We start from the raw sequence: 24,402 nt of genomic DNA on the forward strand, positions 1-24,402 counted from the left end.
TGTGCTGATTACAGAACTAGGAGCTTAGGAGAGTATAATGTAACAGGGTTGGTAGACACATTCTCTGCCCACAAAGACCTCACAGTCTAGAGGGGGAGACAGACATGAATATAAATAAATAAATTATAGATATGTACTTAAGTGCTATGGGGCTGAGGAGGGGTAGACAAAGGATGAAAATCTAAGTGCAAGGGTGATGCAGAAGGGAGAGGGAGTAGGGGAAATGAGGGCTTAGTCAGAGAAGGCCTCTTTGAGGAGATGTGCTTATAATAAGGTTTTGAAAGAGGGAAAAGCTATCAACTGTCAGATACGAAGGGGGAAAATGTTCCAGGCCGGAAGCATAATCATCATCATCAATAGTATTTATTGAGTGCTTACTATGTGTAGAGCACTGTACTAAGCGCTTGGGAAGTACAAATTAGCAACATATAGAGACAGTCCCTACCCAACAGTGGGCTCACAGTCTAATGTGGGCAAGGGGTCAACAGTAAGATTGGTGTAGTGAGTAGGTTGGTGATAGAGGAGCAGAGTGTGCTAAGTTGTAGCAGGAAATCAGAGAGGTAACATAGGAGGGGCCAAGGTGAATGAGTGCTTTACAGCCAATGATAAGGAGTTTCTGTTTGATGCAGTGGTAGATGGGCAATCACTGGAGGTTCTTGAGGATTAAGGAGATGTAGGCTGAACTTTTTTTTAGAAAAGTTGATCCAGACAGCAGAGTGAAGCATGGACTAGAGCGAGGAGAGACAGGATGCAGGGATGTCAGTGAGGAGATAGATGCAGTAGTCAAGGCAGGAAATAAGCGCTTCGATCAACATGGTAGCGGTTTGGATGGAGAGAAAATGGCACATTTTAGTGATGTAGTGAAGGTCAGATTGAATATGTGGATTGAATGTGAGAGATGAGTTGAGAATAATGTCAAGGGTGGTGAGATAGGTAGGATAGTGGCTTTGTCTACAGTAATGGGAAAATCAGGAGGAAGACAGGGTTTAGGTGGGAAGATGATTTTGGACATGTTTAGTTTGAGGTGTCAGCAGTTGCGATGTCCTGAAGGCAGGAAGAAATAAGACACTACAGAGTTTAGGACTGCAGATGTAGCTGTGGGAATCATCCTCATAGAGATGGAAGTTGAAGCCATGAAAATGAATGAATTTTTCAAGGGAGTCTGAGTAGATAGAGAATAGAAGGGGACCTAGACCTGAGTTTTGAGGGACTCCCACTGTTAAGTGATGGAAGACAGAGGAGAAGCCTGTGAAACTGACTGAGAAAGAGCAGCCAGAGAGATAGACAGGAGGAGAACCAGGAGAAAGTAGTGTCAGGAAAGCCAAAGTTAGATAATGTTTCCCAGAGAAGAGCCGATCCACAGTGTGGAAGGCAGCTGAGAGGTTGAGTAGGATTGGGATGGAGTAGAAGCCATTGGCTTTGGCAGGAAGGAGATCACTGATGACCTTAGAAAGGGCAGTTTCCATGCAAGCCCAGTTGGATGAAATCAAGATGAGACTGGAGGAGAGGAAGTGGAGGCACTCTAGAGGAAGCAGCACTTCTCTTAGACTTGTAGGGGGCAGCTTAAAACTTGGCAGCCCTGAGTGTGCACCTGTAAAGTAGCTGTGAACACAAACATTCTCTGGGGATTTGAGTCCCAACTCCTACTAAAGTGCCAGGGGAGCCTCCTAGTGAAGAACTTCAGCCCCTGGGAGAACTGAGGATCTATGTTATTTAATCTAAATGAATAGGTAAAATACCCATTTGGGCATCAGTATACATATACCTAGCCAAGCTCCACCTGAATGAGAACATTAACTTTATCCAGTTTGTTCTCAGCCAGGTAGTGATGAGCCAGAGCTAAATTCTGATCTCAAAGAACTGGTTTTGGATTTGCTTCTGAAATTTTGTTTTTTGGTATTTTTAACTACTTACTATAGGGCAGGCACTGTACTAAGCACTGGGGTAGATACAAACTAATCAGAATGGATACAATCTGTGTCCCGCATAGGGCTCACAGTCTTAATCCCAATTTTACAGATGAGGTAAGTAACTGAGGTACAGGGAAGCTAAGTAACTTGCCCAAGGTCACACAACAGACAAGTGGTGGAGTCAGGATTAGAACCCAAGTCCTCTGACTACTAGGCCCATGTTCTTCCCTCTAGGTCGTACTGCTTTCCAGCGAGCCCTGTTGGCCTCCAGCTTTCATCCAATCGTATTTATTCATTCATTCATTCATTCAATTGTATTTATTGAGCGCTTACTGTGTGCAGAGCACTGTACTAAGCAGTTGGGAAGTACAAGTTGGCAACATATAGAAACGGTCCCTATCCAACAGCAAGCTCACAGTCTAGAAGGGGGAGACAGACAACAAAACAAAACATATTAACAAAATAAAATAAGTAGAATAGTAAATATGTACAAGTAAAATAGAGTAATAAATCTGTACAAACATATATACAGGTGCTGTGGGGAGGGGAAGGAGGTAAGGCCAGGGAGAGGGGGAGAGGAAAGAGGGGGCTCAGTCTGGGAAGGCCTCCTGGAGGAGGTGAGCTCTCAGTAGGGCTTTGAAGGGAGGAAGAGAGCTAGCTTCGCGGATGTGCAGAGGGAGGACATTCCAGGCCATGTGAAGAGCACTGTAGTAAGAGCTTGAAGGTACAACTGGGGAATAAATAGAGACAATCCCTACCCAACAATGGGCTCACAGTCTTAAAGATACCAGCAGGTCTAGAATGAGCTTCACAGGATCAGTTTCTAGAAACATTCCCCTATATACTGATCATCTAGGATCCTGGGACCAAGGAATCTAAAAATAATTGTAGCATAAGCAAAATAATGAAATGCCACCTTCCACCCAGGTTTTTCACTACCCAATAAAGTGCCAATAACTCACAGGATAGGAGTTCATGGGATAACCAGTTTGTGTCTGGAGTCCATGGATAAATTCTCAACCCCTGTGAGCCAGTGAGACTTTCTGCTAGCAATTACCTCCTCATTTAAAAACAAGATAAATGAGGGATAATAATAATAATAAGGCATCTGTTAAGTGCTTACTATGTGCAAAGCACTGTTCTAAGCGCTGGGGAGGATAAAAGATGATCAGATTGTCCCACGTAGGGCTCACAGTCTTCATCCCCATTTTACAGATGAGGTAACTGAGGCACAGAGAAGTTAAGTCACTTGCCCAAAGTCACACAGCTAACAATTGGCAGAGTCAGGATTTGAACCCATGACCTCTGACTCCCAAGCCCGTGCTCTTTCCATTGAGCCATGCTGCTTGGGTCAGCCCTCTATTAATATTTCCCAGACTTGTTTTCAAAGATCAGCATTAGCAAACTCAAGGAAGATCAGTCAATTAATCTATCGTATTTAAGAGAACTTATTATGTATAGAGCACTGTACTAAGCACTTGAGAGAGTACAATATAACCCAGTTGGTAGGCATGTTCCCTGCCCTCAATGAGCTTACAGAGAACCAAAGAGAATCCTCGTCTTCCCCAAACAGTATCTGTAATCATCCTACAAAGACAAAAGCAAACAACTTTATCTCAGATGTTTGTTTTTATACTGAACAAATCGAGGAGAATGTGCCTGACACTACTGATCTTTTCCACAATGTGATAAGTGACTGAATATCAAAACTAAGTTCTCATCGGTATTAATTCACTGGTCCAATCTCTTACTTCAGAAATTAACTGCAGGAATAAATAGAATGGAATATCTGTCCCATCAGGCGGGAGATGCTTCTGTAGGATTGATAGGAACATTGAATATGGAAAATACTGGAATCTGCATTTGAGCAAGTTCAATATTTTAAGTATGGCAGAGTAGAGTGTCATGGAACTTTATGGATTTTTTTTTCAGTCCCTGGAGAATGCCGATCTGTCTAGTCTATAACTCTACTAATGGAAATGTAACTATCATTTTTTTAAGCATGGATTTTTCTGGTCAATTTTTAAGCTGTTTAAGAATATATCGTTGGAACTGAGCATATCCAGAACATCTACATACAAAATCACCACTTGAATGAAGGTGTCCCCATCTAAAACATCCCTGTGTTCTCTTACTGGTTCAGAGATGATTCCCAAGAGGTGATTAGCTGAGAGGGTTAAGCCATGAGATGGACAGGAGCTGAAACGGAAACAAAAGTTGGACTCTGGAGAAGGGAAAAAGTAAGGAATTAGAAACGTCAGGACAAGAAGGAGGGAGCTGGGGAGGTGGGACATCCTGGAGCTATCAGGACTACTCCAGAGAGAAGAACCTCAGAATTGGGCTCAGGGAAGCAATGAGCAGCAGCAGGCTCTGTTTAGGGAGCGGGAGAACTGTTTTAATTTTAATTTTAATTTTGGCATATTGAATCTGGAGCGAGAGGGAAGCAGGATCTAACAACCCAGACATAGACCAGGTAGTTCTGCTGGCATATACATAACTCTATACATCGAGAGCTGGTAGGGAGGACCAACAATGACCCAGGCCATAGGCCTGAAGCAAACCCACCCCTTACAGCAAATGAACCTATTCTATGAGAAGCAGCAGGGCCTAGGAGATGGAGCACAGGCCTGGGAGTCAGAAGGACCTTGGTTCTAATCCCGGCTCCGCCACTTGTCTGCTCTGTGACCGTGGGCAAGTCACTTAACTTCTCTGTGCCTCGGTTACCTCATCTGTAAAATGGGGATTAAGACTGTGAGCCCTGGCTGCCAACCCACGAATCAAGCAAAAACTCCTCACTCTCGGCTCCAAGGCTCTCCGTCACCTCTCCCCCTCCTACCTCACCTCCCTTCTCTCCTTCTACAGCCCAGCCCGCACCCTACACTCCTCTGCCGCAAACCTCCTCACTGTACCTTGTTCTTGCCTGTCCCACCGTTGACCCCCGGCCCTCCCTCCACGCATCCACCAAGCTAGCTCTCTTCCTCCCTTCAGAGCCCTACTGAGAGCTCACCTCCTCCAGGAGGCCTTCCCAGGCTGAGCCCCCTTTTTCCTCTCCTCCTCCCCATCCCCCCTGCCCTACCTCCTTCCCCTCCCCTCAGCACCTGGATATATATTTCTACAGATTTATTACTCTATTTTACTGGTACATATTTACTATTTATTTTGTTAATGTTGTGCATATAGCTTTAATTCTATTTGTTCTGACGATTTTGACATCTGTCTACATGTTTTGTTTTGTTGTCTGTCTCCCCCTTCTAGACTGTGAGCCCGTTATTGGGTAGGGATCGTCTCTGTATGTTGCCGACTTGTACTTCCCAAGCATTTAGGACAGTGCTCTGCACACAGAAGCACTCAATAAATACGACTGAATGAATGAATGAATGAATGAATGAATGTGAGACAGGGTGTCCAACCTGAGTAGCTTGTATCTACCCCAGGGCTTAGAACAGTGCCTGGCACATAGGAAGCACTCAACAAATACTATTATTATTATTCTGTGGCAGAGCCACTGGGGGTAGGACCAAATTAGCCCTGGAACTCGTGGCCTCATGGGCTAGGTTGAGGGAGGCATGGGTTAAGAGCATAACTACATATCAGCAAGTACTTCTACTTGTCAACTCCCCTCCTTAACACGAGATGTAGGTGACTTCCTGAGGCTCTGTGCCCTCCGGATAGGTGTCCTTTGTATTTAAATATGGCACTTCTGACGGGCTGAGATCCTATCCATGTGGGTGAAGGCTGAGATCCTATCCATGTGGGTGAGGGTCGCTGAAAAGACCTATGTGTGACTGACAGTTCATTCCATGCCACATGCAAGGAAAGGTGGCATCTTGCCTTGATGATTCATTCATTCAATCGTATTTATGGAGCATTTACTGTGTGGAGAGCACTGTACTAAGTGCTTGGAAAGTACAATTTGGCAACAGATAGAGACAGTCCCTACCCAACAATGGGCTCACAGTCTAGAAGCGGGAGACAGACAACAAAACAAAACAAGTAGGCAAGTGTCAATACCACCAAAATAGATAAATAGAATTATAGATATATACACAATATGATGCACTTACAACTTGATTTTGCTCTGCACGGTCCATTTCTCAACTGGTCCGGCCTCTGTCCAGTCCCTTACAGAGCAGCATAGGCACCTAGGTCTAGTATTTTAATTCTTAGCACCCAGCCATCCTCTGCCAGGTTATTTGGCTCACAAACTGCACCCATGTTCAGAAGGGCCTGGGAGGACACTGCAAAGAGCCCGGACCAAAACAGTAGGGAAGTTCAGGGTCCCCAAAGAGAAACATTCTAGATTTGGTGGACTTGGAGGGACTTCAGGAAAATGGTGCTTATGATATCATTTAATTAATCTGTGTGCCTGGTGCAATACGCCATAATAATAATCATCATCATCAATAGCATTTATTGAGTGCTTACTATGTGCAGAGCACTGTACTAAACTCTTGGGAGAGTACAGTATGATGATAATGGACACTTTCCCCGTGTCCAACAAGCTTAAAGTCTACTGGGGAGACAAACATTAATATAAATAAATAATTTGTAGCAAGTAACTTATAGTGCAATATAATGTATAATAAATAATATCATTTAGGATATATAATTTATTAATAATACATATGCATGTGTGCATGCTGTTTCTTCCCTAGACCTTCTTAAATATATACTTGCCTTCAGTTTCTTTTCCTCTTTCTTTCTCTTTCTTTCTCTTTCCCAGCTCCACCACTTGTCGGCTGTGTGACTTTGGACAAGTCACTTAACTTCTCTGTACCTCAGCTACAGATGAGGATCTGTAAAATGGGGATTAAGATTGTGAGCCCCACGTGGGACAACCTGATCACCTTGTATCCCCCCAGCACTTAGAACAGCGCTTTGCACATAGCAAGCGCTTAACAAATACCATCATTATTATTATTATTCTCTTCCCTTGTCTTCCCTTTTTTTATGGAATTTGTTAAGTGCTTACTATCTGTCAATCATTTCTAAGCGATAGGGTAGATAAAAGTTAATCAGGTTGGGCACAATTCCTGTCCCAAATAGAAATCACAGTCTAAGTAAGAGGGAGAACAGGAATCGAATCCTCATTTTGCAGATGAGGCAACTGGGACACAGAGAAGTTGAGTGACTTGCCCAAGGTCACACAACAGGCAACTGACAGAGGCAGGATTAGAATCCAGGTCTTCTGACTCCTGGGACTGGCTCTTTCCACTAGCCCATGCTGCCTCTCTCTCACACGCAAGTGCTCTCTATCTACTTTCTTTTTCTTCCCTCTCAAATATTTTTCTCCTTCCTCTTAGTCTCTGTTCACATATTTTGCCCTCTCTGTCTCTGTTTCCATGTTTCTCCAAATGCCTTTAGTGTGTTTGTTTCTCTAGGTCACTATCTCTCTTTTTTCCTGGCTTTTTTCGGTAATGACTTCAGAGGCCCTGCTCCCTTTCACTTTGCACGTTGGAATAATAATAATGGCATTTGTTAAAAGCTTACCAACTGCCAAGTATTCAAGTAGATAAAAGATAATCTGGTTAGACACAGTCCCTGTCCCTTCATAAACTCACAGCCTGAGGAGAGAGAGCAGGTATTTAATCTCCATTTTATAAATGAGGAAACTGAGGCATAAAGAAATTAGGTGACTTGTCCAATGTCACAAAGGAGAGTCAGGATTAGAACCCAGATTCTCTGACTCTCAGGCCTGCACTTTTTCCACTTAGCCACATTGCTTCTCTGTGGAAAATATCATCATTTTACTGTTTAACTAAAAATAGAGCTTGAGGCGGAGGGGAGAATGAACCTAGAATTCCACACTCCTAGGGAAAAGTGAGAAATGAAATGAACATGTGATGGGATTTTTAAGTCCCTAATGGAGCAAAATTGGGTGAGGGGGGAAATTCAGGGAGTGCTGAAATGCCTGGGACAGATGTGATGCCTCTTGCCTCCCTTGAGAACCTTTAAATGGAACATTGAAGTTGTGTGCTCTGCACGTACAGTGCTCTGCACAAAGTAAGCGCTCAATAAATACGATTGATGATGATGATGCTCTGTTGCACTTTTTTAAATGGCATTCATTAAGCACTTACTATGTTCCAAGCACTGTTCTAAGCATTGGTGTAGATACAAGATTATCAGTTTGTGGTTCAGGACTGATTTCCAGTTAATTCAAGGGAAAGATTAGGATTTCGGCCCCCCAGGTAGTAACTTCAAACTTTCAGGGTCCTGCCTCTAGACTGAAAGCTCGTTGTGGGCAGGGAATGTGTCTGTCTATTGTTTTATTGTACTCTCCCAGGGACTTAGTACAGTGTTCTGCACACAGTAAGTGCTCAAAAAATGTGATTGACTGATTGACTGACTGCTGCCTCACACTGGTGAGCCTGACTGTTGGGTAGGGACCATCTCTATATGTTGCCAACTTTTACTTCCCAAACGCTTAGAACAGTACTCTGAACACAGTAAGCACTCAATAAATACGATTGATTGATTGATTGATATGGGGTATTCACTCGTTCATTCATTCAATAGTATTTATTGAGTGCTGACTGTGCGCAAAGCACTGGAGCACTGACCCTCACTCAGAGAGGGCAGCCCGGGGAACTTCCACCCAGGAGACAAAGTGTTAGGATCAGTAGCAGTAAAGGAGGAGAGTCACTGAAAGGAGGAGAGTCACGCGAAGGAAGGAGAGTCACTGGGTAATCCCTGCCTAGTGTTGTTCTCCGAGAGGGGCTGCCTACCCAGTTTTTAGCCTGTTCTACCAGCAGTGAGGGTTCCAACTCTGACGGAAATCACTTCCTCACATAGCTGTACCAGAGGGCCAATGCCTTAGGTGGTACCTTGGAACATCATCTGGCAGGACGTCTCTGTTATGACAGCTGCCGGAAGGCTTCCTCTCCCAGAAAAATATCTCGAGCTCCTCTTGGTCTCTCAACTGGGCCTGGACCAGGAGGAGCAGGGGAAGGTGGGGGGAAAGGGGTGGATGTAGTCTAGTTGGGGAGGATCACTGTAATCCACCAGCAGGACAGGGATTGAAACTTAAAATTTATTTACTGCAATTTGTCAAGGTCTTTAATTTCATTCATTCATTCATTCATTCAATCTTATTTATTGAGCACTTACTGTGTGCAGAGCACTGTACTAAGCCCTTGGAAAGTACAGTTCAGCAACAGATAGATACAATCCCTACCCAACAATGGGCTCACAGTCTAGAAGGGGGAGACAGGCAACAAAACAAAACAAGTAGACAGGCATCATTAGCATCAAATTCCATTGTCTTTTAACAAACATTGATCAAAATGCTGTAGAAAGTATTTGGACAAAAGCATTTGAGAGTTTCATAAACCCTGGAAACACATGAAAAAATAGTCTGAGCTGTTCTACCATTCCCCACTGTGAGAGGGTCTGCCCATCCCAGTTACTCAGCTTAATTTAATGTTTATTTGGAAGTAAAATGGTGCGTATCAGTGTGAATTTGTTCTGTGGGCTTGGCACCTCCAACTAATTCAACCTTCCTTGTCCCCTGGAGGTTCAGAGACCAAAACTGGAATGAATCCTGACTAGCCACAGGAGAGAGTGGTTCCAGTTCCACCCTCCCACCCTGACAAATGCTTATCGCTCCTACCAAGCCTGACAGCTCAATCAATTAATTATATTTATTGAGCACTTATTGCAGGGTTGTAGGCTTGCAAGCATTTGGGAATGGATAATAAAACAGAATTGGTAGACATCTTCCCTGCCCACAAGGAGCTCACTGTCTAAGCTCCTGACCTTCCAAGCAAAATGCAGCATTAGAAATCAATGTCAGTGGCATTTATTGAGCGCTTACTGGATGAAGAGCACTTTACTGAGTGCTTGAGAGAGTACAGTATAACAGAGTCCATAGACATATTCTCTGCCCACAATGAGCTTACACTCTAGGATTCTCCTGTACCCTTTAGCCTCCTGATTTTTCCACAAGAACACTTTTTGTCTTCTGTAAACTCAACGGTTGGGTCCATGCCACTGTGTGAATACCTTGTCATTGGAGCTACTCTTGTGTCACAAAATGAACAGAGCTCTGAGACAACATCCTCTGACAATTCCTGGGTGTCTGAGTGCCCCAGTTAAAGATGCACTGTCGATTCCACTTGGACAAGGAATGAAAGGAGTCCTAGTAATAATAATAATAATAATAATAATGATAATAATAATAATAATAATAATAATAATGTGTGCTATTTAATAATAATAATAGCATTTGTTAAGCACTTACTATGTGCCAAGCACTGTTCTAAGCACTAGGGGTGATACAAGATAACCAGGTTGTCCCACGTGGGGCTCACAGTCTTAATTCCCGTTTTACAGATGAGGTAACCGAGGCACAGAGAAGTTAAGTGACTTTCCCATAGTCACACAGCTGACAAGTGGTGGAAACAGGAATAGAACCTGTGACCTTGACTCCCAAGGCTGTGCTCTTCCCACTGAGCCTTTACTATATGCCATCCACTGTACTAAGTGCTGGGATAGATACAAGGTAATCAGGTCCCTCATGGGGTTCACAGTCTAAGTAGGAGGGACAACAGGTATTGAATCCTCTTTTTGCAGGTGAAAGAACCAAGGCTCAGAGCAGTTAAGTGACTTGGCCAAGGTCACACTGCAAATAAGTGGTGGAGTTGGGATTAATAATAATAGTAATAATAATAATGGTATTCATTAAGTGCTTACTGTGTGCCAAGCACTGTTCTAAGCACTGGGGTAGATACAAGATAATCAGGTTGTCCCACATGGGGCTCACAGTTTAAATCCCCATTTTACAGATGAGGTAACTGAGGCACAGAGAAGTTAAGTGGCTTGCCCAAAATCACACAGCTGATAAGTGGCAGAGCCGAGATTAGAACCCACAACTTCCAACTCCCAAGACTGTGCTCCTGCCACTAAGTCATGTCCTCTGATTCCCAAGCCTACGCTTCTTCCACTAGAACATGCTTCGTCTCACTAATTCTCTATGGATACACTGTGGAAGGCTCAATCTTTTCACTTCTCAGCATGAAAATTTCAGTGTCAGCAATCAATCAATCAATCAATCGTATTTATTGAGCACTTACTGTGTGCAGAGCACTGTACTATCGCTTGGGAAGTACAAGTTGGCAACATATAGAGACAGTCCCTACCCAACAGTGGGCTCACAGTCTAAAACTGGGAGACAGAGAACAAAACCAAACACACTAACAAAATAAAATAAATAAAATAGATATGTACAAGTAAAATAAATAAATAGAGTAATAAATATGTACAAACATATATACAGGTGCTGTGGGGAAGGGAAGGAGGTAAGATGGGGGGGATGGAGAGGGGGGCAAGGGGGAGAGGAAGGAGGGGGCTCAGTCTGGGAAGGCCTCCTGGAGGAGGTGAGCTCTCAGTAGGGCCTTGAAGGGAGGAAGAGAGCTAGCTTGGCGGATGGGCAGAGGGAGGGCATTCCAGGCAATGGTACTGAACACAGGGGTCAGCTCCATCCCTGTACTGGATTACTGGATTTTAGCAGCAGTATCATGTCTGCTATCTTCTCAGTTAATGGTAGGGAATTAGAATGGCCTAGTGGAAAGAGCTTGGGTCTGAGAGTCAGAGAACCTGGGTTCTAATCCCAGTTCCAACACATGTCTTCTCTATGACCTTGGGCAAGTTACTTAACTTCTCTGTGCCTCAGTTACCTCATCTGTAAAATGGGGATTGAATCCTACTCTCTCCTACTTAGACCTTGAGCCCTATGTGGGACAAGGACTCTGTCCAACCTGATTAACTTGTATCTACTCCAGCATTTAAACCAGTACCTGGCATATAGTAGGTACTTAACAAGTACCATAATAATAATAATAATTATTATTATTATTATTGCTATGGAGATTCCCTCCTAGTTCACATTGCCATAATACTGCATGGAAAGGTTGAAATGCTAATGGCCCAACTCAGCCCAGGTGAAGGAGTTGTCACAATCCAGTTGATTTGTTTCATGCAGGTAGGTCCCAAGTTGGACTTTATTGGCCTAAATTTCCCCATTAGCGGATGTCTATGGAGCATTATAAGCAAGACCAATGCTTCCTCTTTCTCTCACCTTGGGTAGTGCAGACACAGTCAGTGGATCATGAGCAAAGGCACTGCAATTCCAGCCAGAAGAAATGTACAAGTTCTAAGCAGCCTGTTCTCAGTATGCAGCCCTGGTAGACATTTAGGGAGAGGCAAATTGGAAGTGGAAGCCAGTCTTGATTTTCATACGAACATACCAACTCTAAAGTTCAGATCAAAGCAGGCAGGTTAAGGGAGACAAAACGATCCCAAGTGTGACCTTTGGTTATGACGGGGGACTGAGATGCTGAAGAAGACTCGAGTCAAATTTCAAACAATGGCAATCTCCCAGTTCGTGAATCTAAGCAATGATTACAACGCATACTAAATTCCCCTGGATTAAGCAGTGTCTAGGAGTTCAGAAATAGGTCAGAGAGCAATATTGCCTGAAGTGACAAAAATGCAATTCAGAGTTCTGAAGCTGAAGGGGAAGGAAGAACAGAGGAGATGCCCTGAGTGGAGGGGGAAGGGACACTGTTGGAAGTTCACCTGTGGAGAAGAGGAAAGGGCCGAGGAGCTCACACAAAAGGGAATGTGAGGCCAGCCTTTGATGGATGGCAATGGGAGAGAGAGTAGACAAATAGCCACCATGCTATCCACCTCAGAAAAAATGCTCCACCTGACTGAAGCAGCACATGTCTAGAAAGTGAGGTGATTGGTTTTGTGAGATGACATTAATGCTGTAGAGGTACCTGAAATCCTTCTGGAATTGAAATCTACACTGAGGAAGGTCTTGGCTATAAAAAAGGAGCAACAGAGTCTAAGGACTGGGTGAAGTTCAGCTCTGTTTTTTTTCCTACAGTCACAGTTCCTCCATCCCTCGGAGAGAAGAGCGAAGACGGTTATCTGTAGCCTAGAAATTTGGGCATTGGGAAAGTGATAGTCTCAGGCCTAGGTCCAAGGGCAGCCCTGAAACGAAATAATTTCAAAGGCTTTGGCGGGGTAAGGGAGGGTGGAGGGAGGTTTGTCATGTCTAAGTCATTGAATATATTGAAGGACATTAGCCTCAGTACCCCATGGCTTTTCTCTAGACTGTAAGCTTCTAGTAGGCCAGGAGAACTTCTACCAACTCTGTTATATTGTACTCTCTCAGGCTTTTAGTAGAGTGCACTTCACACAGACAGTATCACTGACCGATTAATTGGTTGAATCCTAGGATGGAAACCCAACTAGCTTCATTGACTTGCCTTGAATGATATCCACTTACTAATTTACTAAACCCCTACTGTTTTGCTCTTCAGTACAGTGCCCCTGTCTATGTGCACAGGTCAGTTATTCTATGGCAGAATGAAATGCTGTGGTTTTTATGACTAGACTGAATTCCAGCTGATTCTCTAGAATAAACAGACTGAATTTCCCCAAAGGCCTGTCTGGGCTATGATATTTGAATGAGTTATTTGATTATGAAACCTACTGAGATTTCTAACTGTCCCATCATCTCCTGTGTAAATAATCTGTGGAGTTGGAATTAAGTATCTGAGTGATCTTTGTCTTATTTAAAGAATAAGGTATTGTTGCTTCCAAAGTGTGTAATAACCTGGAAATGTTTTCTCATTACTATTCATTTCAACATTTTGAAACCCACTGCTGAAAAAGTTCACATCTTAAAGATGTGTAGCTCTAAAAGGAAAAATTTATTAGATGGCAAAGACAGGGGAATCAAATGGCCTAACCTAACTATTAGGGCAGCTGTCTAGGAGGGCAAACATCACATTATTCCTCCAGACTTTTTATTACTATTATTATTGTGATTATGATTACTATTATTATATTTGTTAAGTGCTTACTTTGTGCCAAGCACTGTAGTAAGCCCTGGGATAGATACAAATAATCAGGTTAAACACAGTCCATGTCCCACATGAGGTTTACAGTTGAAGTAGGAGGAAAACAGGTATTGAATTTCCATTTTACAGAAGTGGAAACTGAGGCACAGAGACGTTAGGTGACTTCCCCAAGGTCAGACAGCAGGCCAGTAGCAGAGCCAGGATTAGAACCGAACTCCTTTGACTCCCATGCCCATGCCATTTCCATTAGGCCATGCTGCCCCTCTCAGAGCCATAATCCCAGGCTGTTCAAACAAGTAATGGCAATGCCCATGATGTTCTCATGGTCTTAATTTTCTTCACTAATTACTTATCAAGTTAAGTACTCTCCATCTGAGGGATTTGCCACAGACCTGAAATTTCTAAATTGAAATTGAAAATAGTTTTGACTATCAAGTTAATCACCTTTTTATGTCTTTTCTAATCCCCCAGTTGTCATATACCTACCACGGCTACAACTTTACCTCATTTTTCTTCCATCTCCAGTTTCTTTTCATAAAGTTCTACGCTGAAAATATCTCTTGTTCCAATAGCAATTCCTGCTTTTCCCTTCCCACAGGGGACTACTTAAACTTCATCAAATCCATCTTGCCAAACTAAAGCTTGGAACACAACAGACGTTGCTGTGTCATTGCATCAGCACATGATGAGATTTGAGGTCGCTGCAAAATCCCTGCAATTCTGCTTCACCAGGATAGAAAAGGGAAAAAGTAAATGTAGATAAAAGACCCAGGTTCACGAGTACTGTGACTTGTGCTCTTTGAGATTCCCAGGCAAACTTCCCTCACTCTCAATTCTCCCAGCTCTGACCCACCACCCTCAACCAGAACGTTTCTCCCTCACGTCTTTGCTAAGCTCTGGCCTTCCCAATCAAAGACCTGAAAAACATGAAGCCTTTCCTGACTAATTCTCTCACTTTTCTGGTCATATCTGCAATTACCATTTTTGCTTCTATTGATTTACTTACCTGTTATTGGTTGATTTATTCACTTTTTCTATTATTGATAGCTATCATTTAACTTATTTTTCTCTCTTAGCTGTGGTAGGTTAGTTCATTTAGATCTACTGCCCCATTAGATTGTAAGGGAAGGAACCATGTCTTTGCTTCTTTAACATGTTCCCCAGAGACCTGGTACATTGATTTGTACCTTGCAGGCATTCAATAAACACTGTTGCTACTGATACTGATATTGATAAGGGGGATAAAAGTGAGAGGAAAATGAGAGGAACAATGAATCAGAGTGGACAGGAAATAAATAGAGATGGATTCCCAGCCTGGTTCCATTATCAACTTCATAAGACCTAGAATTTTTTTAATAGTATTTGTTAAGGACTTACTATGTGTCAGGCACCGTACTAAGTGCTGAGGTAGATGCAAGATAATCAGATTGGACACAATCCATGACCCCCAACATGGGGCTCACAGTCTTAATCATTTTACCGATGAGGTAATTCAATCCCAGCAAAGGTAAGTGACTTGCCAAAGGTCACAGATCAGACAAGTGACAGAGTCAGAATTAGAGCCCAGATCCTTCTAACTCCCAGGCCTGTACTTCATCCACTAGGCCACACCATTTCTCGAAGGCCACGACAAATTCCTTAATCTCTATTTCTTCATATGTAAAATGAGAATAGCACCTGCCTTTCCCTTTGCCTTTCATGGGGACATTGTGGGGCAAAAATGGAATAAGTAATAGGGAAAGCTATTAAGAAAATAAAAGTGTTCTATAAATTCAAAACGTTATTACTACCTGATGATCCTGGGCATCCTTTTTACCAGGGAAAAGAAAAAGATCTTTAGACATTGTCCTTTGTCCTCCTCCTCTTCCTTGGGCTGAGGTCAGGGGAATTGAGGTCAGAGAGATAAAAAAATCTTGGATCTTCTTGACAAAGAGGCATTGCTTAGGTCTAGGAATATGTATGGGACTTTAAATAACCAAAGGCCTACCCAATTACCTTTAAGTTCCTTGAGGATAAAGATCATGCCTTCTAACTCAATTGCTCTCACCCGAGCGCTGAGCACAGGCTCTGCACATTATGAGTGCTCAATAAGTAATAAATTATTGTTTTTAATTATTTTTTGTCCAGAACGCCCTCGCTGAAGCTACTGTGAAACAGCTGGCTTCACTTTACAACACAAAGTACAAGTACGGGCCTGGAGCAAAAACTATCTGTGAGTCTCAGTTTCCGTTCACCTTTCACGGCGCGGCACATTGCAACAGCACATTGGACAGATATATAGCCCCTTCTTCCTGACAATTCAAACCATCTCTGAAAATTTGTCAGTGGATGGCCCTAATTCTTCCCAAGTGACTAATCAGATTTTGATTCAGAAACCCAACACGGTTTAACCATATTTAAGCTACTCACCACCACTTCCCACTGCCACCGATGTTACAGAAGGAAGCTGTCTTGTGGTGTGCAACCCCCTACTAATTTGATGTTGTCCAGTTTTCATTTAAGTTCTACTTTGCCCTCCACCTGATTCTATACGGGCTTTCCCCATTTCCTTTCTGTCCCTCCCAGGGTTGGTTCTTCTGGGCATGGCTGGAATGGACTCGGCCAATTTATTTCACAAAGATCACTGTTCTTTCAGAATCGATTTTTAAAACTGCACTAAGGGTTCAGCTGTGTTTCAGAAGCCAAAAATTATTCGAGCCTTGGCCCTCCCCAGAGTTGAGAGTCCTCACTAAAGCCCACACTTTTCATTCAATGGTATTTATTGAGCACTTACTGTGTGCAGAGCACTGTACTAAGCTCTTGGGAAGTACAGTTCAGCAACAAATAGAGACAGTCCCTGCCCACAATGGGCTCACAGTCTAGAAGACTGTTTTGAGGGAGCTCCATGCTCCCCAGAGTACAAAACAATGCATTTTCCCAGAAACTAGGCTTTCAGAGCACTGCAGTTTTCGTTCAGGATCGAGATTACACTGGCCGTGGAAAGACCAACCCTGACAGTGGTCAGTGGCTTAAAATTCAGTCCACTGGTGTTAACATACCTGCTGAACCCAACTCAGGGTTCTGCACACAGAGGACTCTCAGTAAATTCTTGCAAGTGAATAAGGAAATGCGGGAAGGGGGCCAGGAAAGGTGTAATAGGTTTGGGGAAACCTTCATTTTTCAAAACATTTGAAAGAGTTCTCTTTTATTTGTGTGTCCTCTTGTTTCAGACCCCGCTGCAGGAGGCTCTGATGACTGGGCTTACGATCAAGGTATCAAATATTCCTTCACCTTTGAACTCCGTGACACGGGTGCTTATGGCTTTGTCCTTCCTCCATCACTGATTAAGCCCACCTGCGAAGAAACCACCCTAGCCGTCAAATACATTGCCAATTACGTACTGCAGCACTTATACTAACTTAGAGGCAATTTCGTTGCCAGATTCCAGCTCCTCATTCCTCTTTTGAACTTGTGTTTCTGCTTTCCTTGATGCTTTTGACCTTTTTAAAACACCTCAGAACTAATGGAGCCATCCGAGTCTTTTGCTGTTGATCACAAATAAAAACGAGTCACTTCCAATTTGAAAAATTGATAGAACATCTGTTTCTTGGGGAACTGGGATGAATAGATGAATACGTAAATGCTGCACTTTTTAACTCTGGCTGGTTCCCAGCATCTGGAAGAAATTTCAAGATTTTGCATTGTTAGGCTATTAATCTGGGATGTACATTGCACAATACATGGACCGGGTGTAAGGAACAGCATAATAGGAAATGGTAAAATCATAAAGAATGGGGCAGGACAGAGGTACTAATTTTAGCCTCCTAGTCAGATGGTACAAAGGAGAGGGAGAAGAAATTTGATAGTGGTGGGAAAAGTGTAATGCTCCTCAAAATAGAAAAGTCATCATATAGCAGCTTTGGGCATATTTTCAACATTTGAAAAATGATAAGTAATTAATGTTTAATAAATGTCACTGAGTGTGAATGATTGATAATAATTTTGGTATTTGTTAAGAGCTTCCTATGAGCAAAGCATTGTATTAGCCCTTGGGGTAAGTAAAATATAATCAGATCAGACATAATCCCTATCCCACATGGGGCTTAAAGTTTAAAGAGAAGGATTGGGCAGAACAGCTATAGGCACAGAGAAGTGACTTGCCCAGGGACACACAAGAGGCAAGTGGGAAAGCAGGAACCCAGTTCTCCTGACTCCCAGTTCTATCCTTTCCCCAAATTGACTGGATTTTATGACTTTCAAGCATGCTCGGGTATCTCCTTTCCTAAAAAAAACCCTCACTTGATCCTACAGATCTCTGTAGTTATTGCCCCATCTCCTTCCTACCATTCCTCTCCAAACTACTTGTCTATACCCACAGTGTCCACTTCCTTTCTTCTAAATCTCTCCTGGATCCCCTTTAGTCTGGTTTCTGCATCTATCACTCCAAGGAAACTGTCTTCTCCAAGGTCGCAAGTGACCTTCTTCTCCATCCTAATCCTTCTCGATCTCTCAGTGCCTTCAACCTTGGCTTCACTGACACTGACACTCTCCTGGTTCTCCTGCCATTTCTCTGGCTACTCATTCCCCATCTCTTTTGCAGGCTCCTCCTCAGCCTCCCACCCTCTGTGGGAGTCCCTCGAGGCTCAATTCTGGGTCCCCTTCTATTCCCCATCTACACCCACTCCCTTGGAGAACTCATTCACTCCCTTGGCTTCAAATACCATCTTTATGTAGATGATTCTCAAATTTACCTCTCCAGCCCTGACCTTTCTCCTTATCTGCAGTTTCACATTTCCTGCTACCTTCAGAACATCTCAAATAGGATGTCCAGCCAGCACCTCAAACTAAATATGTCCAAAATAGACCTCCTTATCTTTACCACATTCCTCCCTCTGCTCTGGAACTCTGTCCTCCTCCATATATGCCAGACCACCACTTTCACCACCTTCAAAGCTTTATTAAAATAACATCTCTTCCAAGAGACCTTCCCCAAATAAGCACCTCTTTCCCCGACTCTCTCTCCCTATTGTATCCCCTGTGCACTTGGATTTGTACCCTTTAAGCACTTGATAGTCACCCCACTCTCATCCCACAGCACATATCCCTAATTTATTCATATTAATGTCTGCTCCCTCTCTCTCCCTCTCTTTCTCTCTCCCTCTCTCTCTCTCTCCCTCTCTCTCTCTCTCTCTCGACTGTAAGCTTGTTGTGGGCAGGGAACATGCCTATCAACTTCGTTGTATTGTACACTTCCAAGCACTCAGTAGAGCTCTCTGCACACCGTAAACGCTCAATAAATAGTATTGATTGATTGATTGACTTTAAAAATCTTAGAAAAAGTGAAACTCAAAATCAACTAAACATTACTATCAATCAATCGTATTTATTGAGCACTTACTGTGTGCAGAGCACTGTACTAAGCGCTTGGGAAGTACAAGTTGGCAACATATAGAGACAGTCCCTACCCAACAGTGGGCTCACAGTCTAAAAGGGGGGAGACAGAGAACAGAACCAAACATACTAACAAAATAAAATAAATAGAATAGATATGTACAAGTAAAATAAATAAATAAATAGAGTAATAAATATGTACAAACATATATACATATATACAGGTGCTGTGGGGAAGGGAAGGAGGTAAGAGGTGGGGATGGAGAGGGGGACGAGGGGGAGAGGAAACAAAATAGACTAGAGGAAGGCTTTCCCGGTAAAATCTGGTTGGAGTGATTTCTTTGGCTTTGTTAAAACAAGTTAAAGAAATCCCAACTGCACATGGAAATCTTGAAAATCTTGACAATCCATAATTGATTCTGCTAATTGTCCACTAGATGGTGGCAGTGCTACTTCCAAATTCTGGCTAGCACACGAGCTCGATGTTTTCCAGGTCCGGTAAATTGGCTTGAATAAAATAAAAGATTCCTTAAGGAGCTGACTCCTGAGAGGGAGACGAAAGTTCTCCTGGAAATCTTGGGCCTTGACTCCATGAGGAAGAAAAAGGCGAGACTTGCCCCATTCCATTTTAGTCAGTGAGAACTGTATGGTCTGGGTCAAGTGAGTAGCTCCAAAATCCCCGGCCCAGTGGAATTTAAAGGGCAAGAGGAGAAAGAAGAAGGATAGGAGGAGAAGAGGAGGAGGAGGAGGAGAAGGAAGAGGAGGTAGAAAATATGAAGAGGAAAAAACACACCAGGAGGAAGAAGAAATGGAAAAGAAAATATAGGATTGAAGTATAGGAGGAAGAGGAAGAAAAGGAGGAGATGGCCTGAATTTACTCTGCAAAATGCCATGCATTTGAAGAAATGGAAGGCAGAAAGATAACATAGAAAGAAGTACTGTTAGCTAAAGGTACTGGTCATTCAGTTAAGCAAGGTTTAGAAAATTGGCTTTTTGTCACTGAATTCTGTCCATTCTACCTTCTCAACATTTCTAGAGTCTACCTCTTCCTTTACACCCCAAGTGTTATCATGTCTCTCCTTAACTAATGCATCAGTCCACTGCCCTTTCTACCTCCTGTCTCTCCCCTCTTCAAAACATACCCCACTATGTTGCCTAGATCATTTTTCTAAAATAAAGTCTCAGCCCATGTCTCCCCAATCCTCAATAACCTTCTATGACAGTTCACCTCCCCATCAAACAGAAGGTCCTTTCCACCTCCCCGTCAATCACCTATCCTTACCTCACCAATCTCCTTCTACAACCCAGAACACTCACTTCGCTCCTCTAACACCAGCCTTCTCATTGTACTTTGATCTTGTGTCTCCTGATGTCCACTAACTTTGTATTTCCCAAGGAGCTAGTGCAGTGCTCTGCACAAGTAAGTGTTCAGTAAATGCCATTGATTGATGGATTGAGAGTAGTGGAGTGTGTGGTCTGGGTTGTAATAGGAGAGCAGTGAGTTAAGGTTGGAGGTGGAGAGCGGATCGAGTGCCTTAAAGCCATTTGTAAGGAATTCCTTTTTGATGCGGAGGTGGATGAGCAACCACTGGTGGCTCTCTTGAGGAGTGGGGAAACACAAACTAAGGGGGTTTTTTTTAGAAAAATGATCCCCAAGTAGCAGACTGAAGTAGACTGGGGAGGGACAGGACAGAGACAGGAGGCAGGGTGGTCATTGAGGAGACTGATAGAGTAATTAAGGTGGAATACGATAAGTGCTTAGATCTGGAGTGAGATTCAGAGTGTGAATGTCAAGGATCTAGTCCTCATCAGCATCCACCTGACAGAAGAGAAGTAGCGAGGCTTAGTGGAAAGAGCCCAGGCTTAGGAGTCAGAAGTCATGGGTTCTAATCCTGGCTCTACCACTTATCAGCTCTGTGACTTTGGGAAGTCACTTTTAACTTCTCTGTGCCTCAGTTACCTCATCTGTAAAATAGGGATTAAGACTGTGAGCCCCATATGGGACAACCTGATTACCTTGTGTCTACCCCAGCACTTAGAATAGTGCTTGGCACATAGTAAGTGCTTAATAAATATCATCATTAGTTCGACCCCCGGCCCACGTCATCCCCCGGGCCTGGAATGCCCTCCCTCTGCCCATCCGCCAAGCTCGCTCTCTTCCTCCCTTCAAGACCCTACTGAGAGCTCACCTCCTCCAGGAGGCCTTCCCAGACTGAGCCCCTTCCTTCCTTTCCCCCTCGTCCCCATCTCCATCCCCCCCATCTTACCTCCTTCCCTTCCCCACAGCACCTGTATATATGTATATATGTTTGTACATATTTATTACTCTATTTATTTATTTATTTTACTTGTACATATCTATTCTATTTATTTTATTTTGTTAGTATGTTTGGTTTTGTTCTCTGTCTCCCCCTTTAAGACTGTGAGCCCACTGTTGGGTAGGGACTGTCTCTATATGTTGCCAATTTGTACTTCCCAAGCGCTTAGTACAGTGCTCTGCACATAGTAAGCGCTCAATAAATACGATTGATGATGATGATGATATTAAAAGAGAGGCCCAGGACCATGTACAGTGGATGAATTTACAAGGTGTGAATATCCAGCTGTTCTGGCTCATCGGAATACTGAGCATGGCAAAGGTCAGATTGTATAAATGGGTGTGTGTGTGTGTGTGTGTGTGTGTGTGTGTGTGTGTGTGTGTGTGTGTGTGTGTGTGTGTGTGTGTGTGTGTGTGTGAAAGAGATGGCTGAACTGGCTATCACTTGGAATCCCGTTGTGGTTTTTGGAAGTCACTCTGTCAGTGAAGTCTGCAGTTCCCTGAAACATTCATTCCTCCTGGATGGCAGATACTGAATGCAACTATGACAACTGCCTGCTGAGTCCAAGTCTGGAGATCCTCAATTTACCTACTGTGTGACCTTCACTTATCTTCTCTCTGCCCCATCTACAAAACGGGGATTCAATACCTGTTCTCACTCCTTCTTAGTCTGTGAGCTCCATGTGGGAAAAGGACTGTGTCCAATCTGATTAACTTGTATCTATCCCAGCACTTAGAACAGCGCTTGACACGTAGTAAGTGCTAAACAAATACCATAAAAAGATGACTACAAGATGGTGGTGATCAGTGTAAACAAGAAAAAGCATCCTCCTTTCTTCATGACATAAAATGGTTATCTTGCTCCTCTCCAGACAACCAGGGGATCTGGTATGTGGGACACTGTGATAGGCTCTGCTTTCTTTTTTAATGGTATTTTTTAAGTACTTACTAGGGAAGATGCAAGTTAATCAGTCTAGATACAGACCTGACCCATATAGGGCTCACTGTCAAATAGGAGGGAGAACAGGTATTGAATCCCCATTTTACAGCTAAGAAAACTGAGCCACAGAGAGTTTTTGACTTGTCCAAGGTCACACAGCAAGAAAGTGGCAGAGCCAGGATTAGAACACAGGTCCCCTGACTCCCAGGACTGTGCTCTTTCCACTAGGCCATGCTACTTCCAATCAGATTCTCCATCAGATTCATTGAAAGATTAAGAAAGCCACTTCCAAAATAGCTGCTCCAGGAAGACCCAGAAACAAAGTTGTTGCTGAGGCGATCATTCCTGATATATAAAAATGGCCATCAAGATGATCTAAAGGGAAAAGAGAAACATAAAGCTTCTGGGCCTTTTCGTCTGAGTCCCAGTGGCATTTGCTCTGACTTCCACTCGCCACTTTGAAAGGTAAAACATATGTCATCTTCTTGGGGCTTTTGAGGTGTTTTTGGACCTGCTTGTTCGATTCGGTGCTGACTGCTTGAATTTTTGTTTCAAAGGGAAAAAGTACTTCTCATGAAGCCCCAGAATGAAAAGCAGGCTAGCTTCCTAGAGACTTCAGTCATGAAAATTGAGGTAAAGAGACATTTCATTTTGATCTGGGGTCTGGGAATGTTTACTTCAGGATGATCATGCCTCTGCTTTCAGACCAACACCCAGATGGGTACCCATGGCCAGACTCCCTCAGAGAGGGAAGGAAATGATTACCCAAAGACCTGGTTTACCCAGAAGTCTTTGATTCCTTTTGGCATTTCATCATCAATCGTATTTATTGAGTGCTTACTGTGTGCAGAGCACTGTACTAAGCGCTTGGGAAGTACAAATTGGCAACATATAGAGACAGTCCCTACCCAACAATCTTAGTCTTCATGAACCCATATAAGAGGCCTCTACATTGTGCTAATGATGATGATACAACTCGCCATCATTTATTTTTGCCCCTTGTTTCTGATATCCCACTTCTGATCATCACATAGTTGTTGACCCAAAGGTGGATTTGGCAAGTCACTTAAATTATCTGTGTTTCAGTTCCCTCATCTGCAAAATTGGGATTCAAAACCTGTTCTCTCTACTAATTAGTCTGTGCCTCCTAAGTGGGACCTGATTATCTTGTATCTTCCCTTGCACATAATACAGTACTTGGTACATAGTAAGTACTTAACAAATATCATTATTATTAGTAGTAATAGTACTATTAACATTATTATCATGTTGGTTAAAATGAGTCAGTGCACATCCAGCCATTCTTGAAGCAAAATCAAACACTTTATGAGTCTTGACAACTACTGAAACTTACAGCTCCTCAGAAGTGGCTTGAACACTACAAATATATTAGGAAATCAATCCATAGATCAATTTTGATAAGCAAAAAACAGGTAAAGCCTGTTTAATCCACCACTATACAGTTAAGCCTCTAAAACAATACTGAGGGTTCCAGTTGTGAGAAATGTTACTATGCAAGATTTTTATTTCAAAGATCTTATAAAAAATAATTAAAATATATTAGTTCTTCCTGCCATAGTACAACTATTTAATGTGTGATTCGATAGAGAAACTCAGTCATAATGCAGCCATGAATTGGCCATAATGGGACTGGAGTGCACAATGGTTATGCACAGAATGACTCTACTAGAACACTAGTTCAGTAGCATTGAGTAAGAAATTAGTCTGTAACTGCTCAAAGTTCATTGTTTCTAGTAAACATAAGGCAACACTGTACTTTAAACAGTTGCAATTAGTTCCTTATGCATATGCTATACAATGCCTTGTAAACCACTTTTGAATAAGACACTCAGATCTACTGTTCCAGTTGTTGGAGTCTTCCCCTGCTGTGCCCTTCTATGGTAGTTGTAGTAGTAGGAGGGGGAGGAGGAGGAAGAAGAGGAAGGGGGGGAGGAAGAGGAAGAGGAAGAATGGTAATAATAGTAGTAGTAG

The 24,402-nt window shown here is 43.0% G+C and overlaps 1 protein-coding gene across 1 annotated transcript in view; it reads left to right on the top strand.

Annotated features, from left to right (window-relative positions):
* The window catches only part of LOC119929711 (carboxypeptidase B-like), a 40,219-nt gene extending 22,837 nt beyond the window's left edge, over positions 1 to 17,382 (top strand). Inside the window, exons 10-11 of the mRNA XM_038747953.1 lie at positions 15,911 to 15,995; positions 16,993 to 17,382. Of these exons, the coding sequence (XP_038603881.1) occupies positions 15,911 to 15,995; positions 16,993 to 17,180 (273 nt within the window). The 3' untranslated portion in view covers positions 17,181 to 17,382. The remainder of the gene's footprint in view (positions 1 to 15,910; positions 15,996 to 16,992) is intronic.
* Positions 17,383 to 24,402: the final 7,020 nt, after the last annotated feature.

Source organism: Tachyglossus aculeatus, chromosome 1 (genome assembly GCF_015852505.1).
Source record: "Tachyglossus aculeatus isolate mTacAcu1 chromosome 1, mTacAcu1.pri, whole genome shotgun sequence".
Taxonomy (NCBI): Eukaryota; Metazoa; Chordata; class Mammalia; order Monotremata; family Tachyglossidae; genus Tachyglossus; species Tachyglossus aculeatus.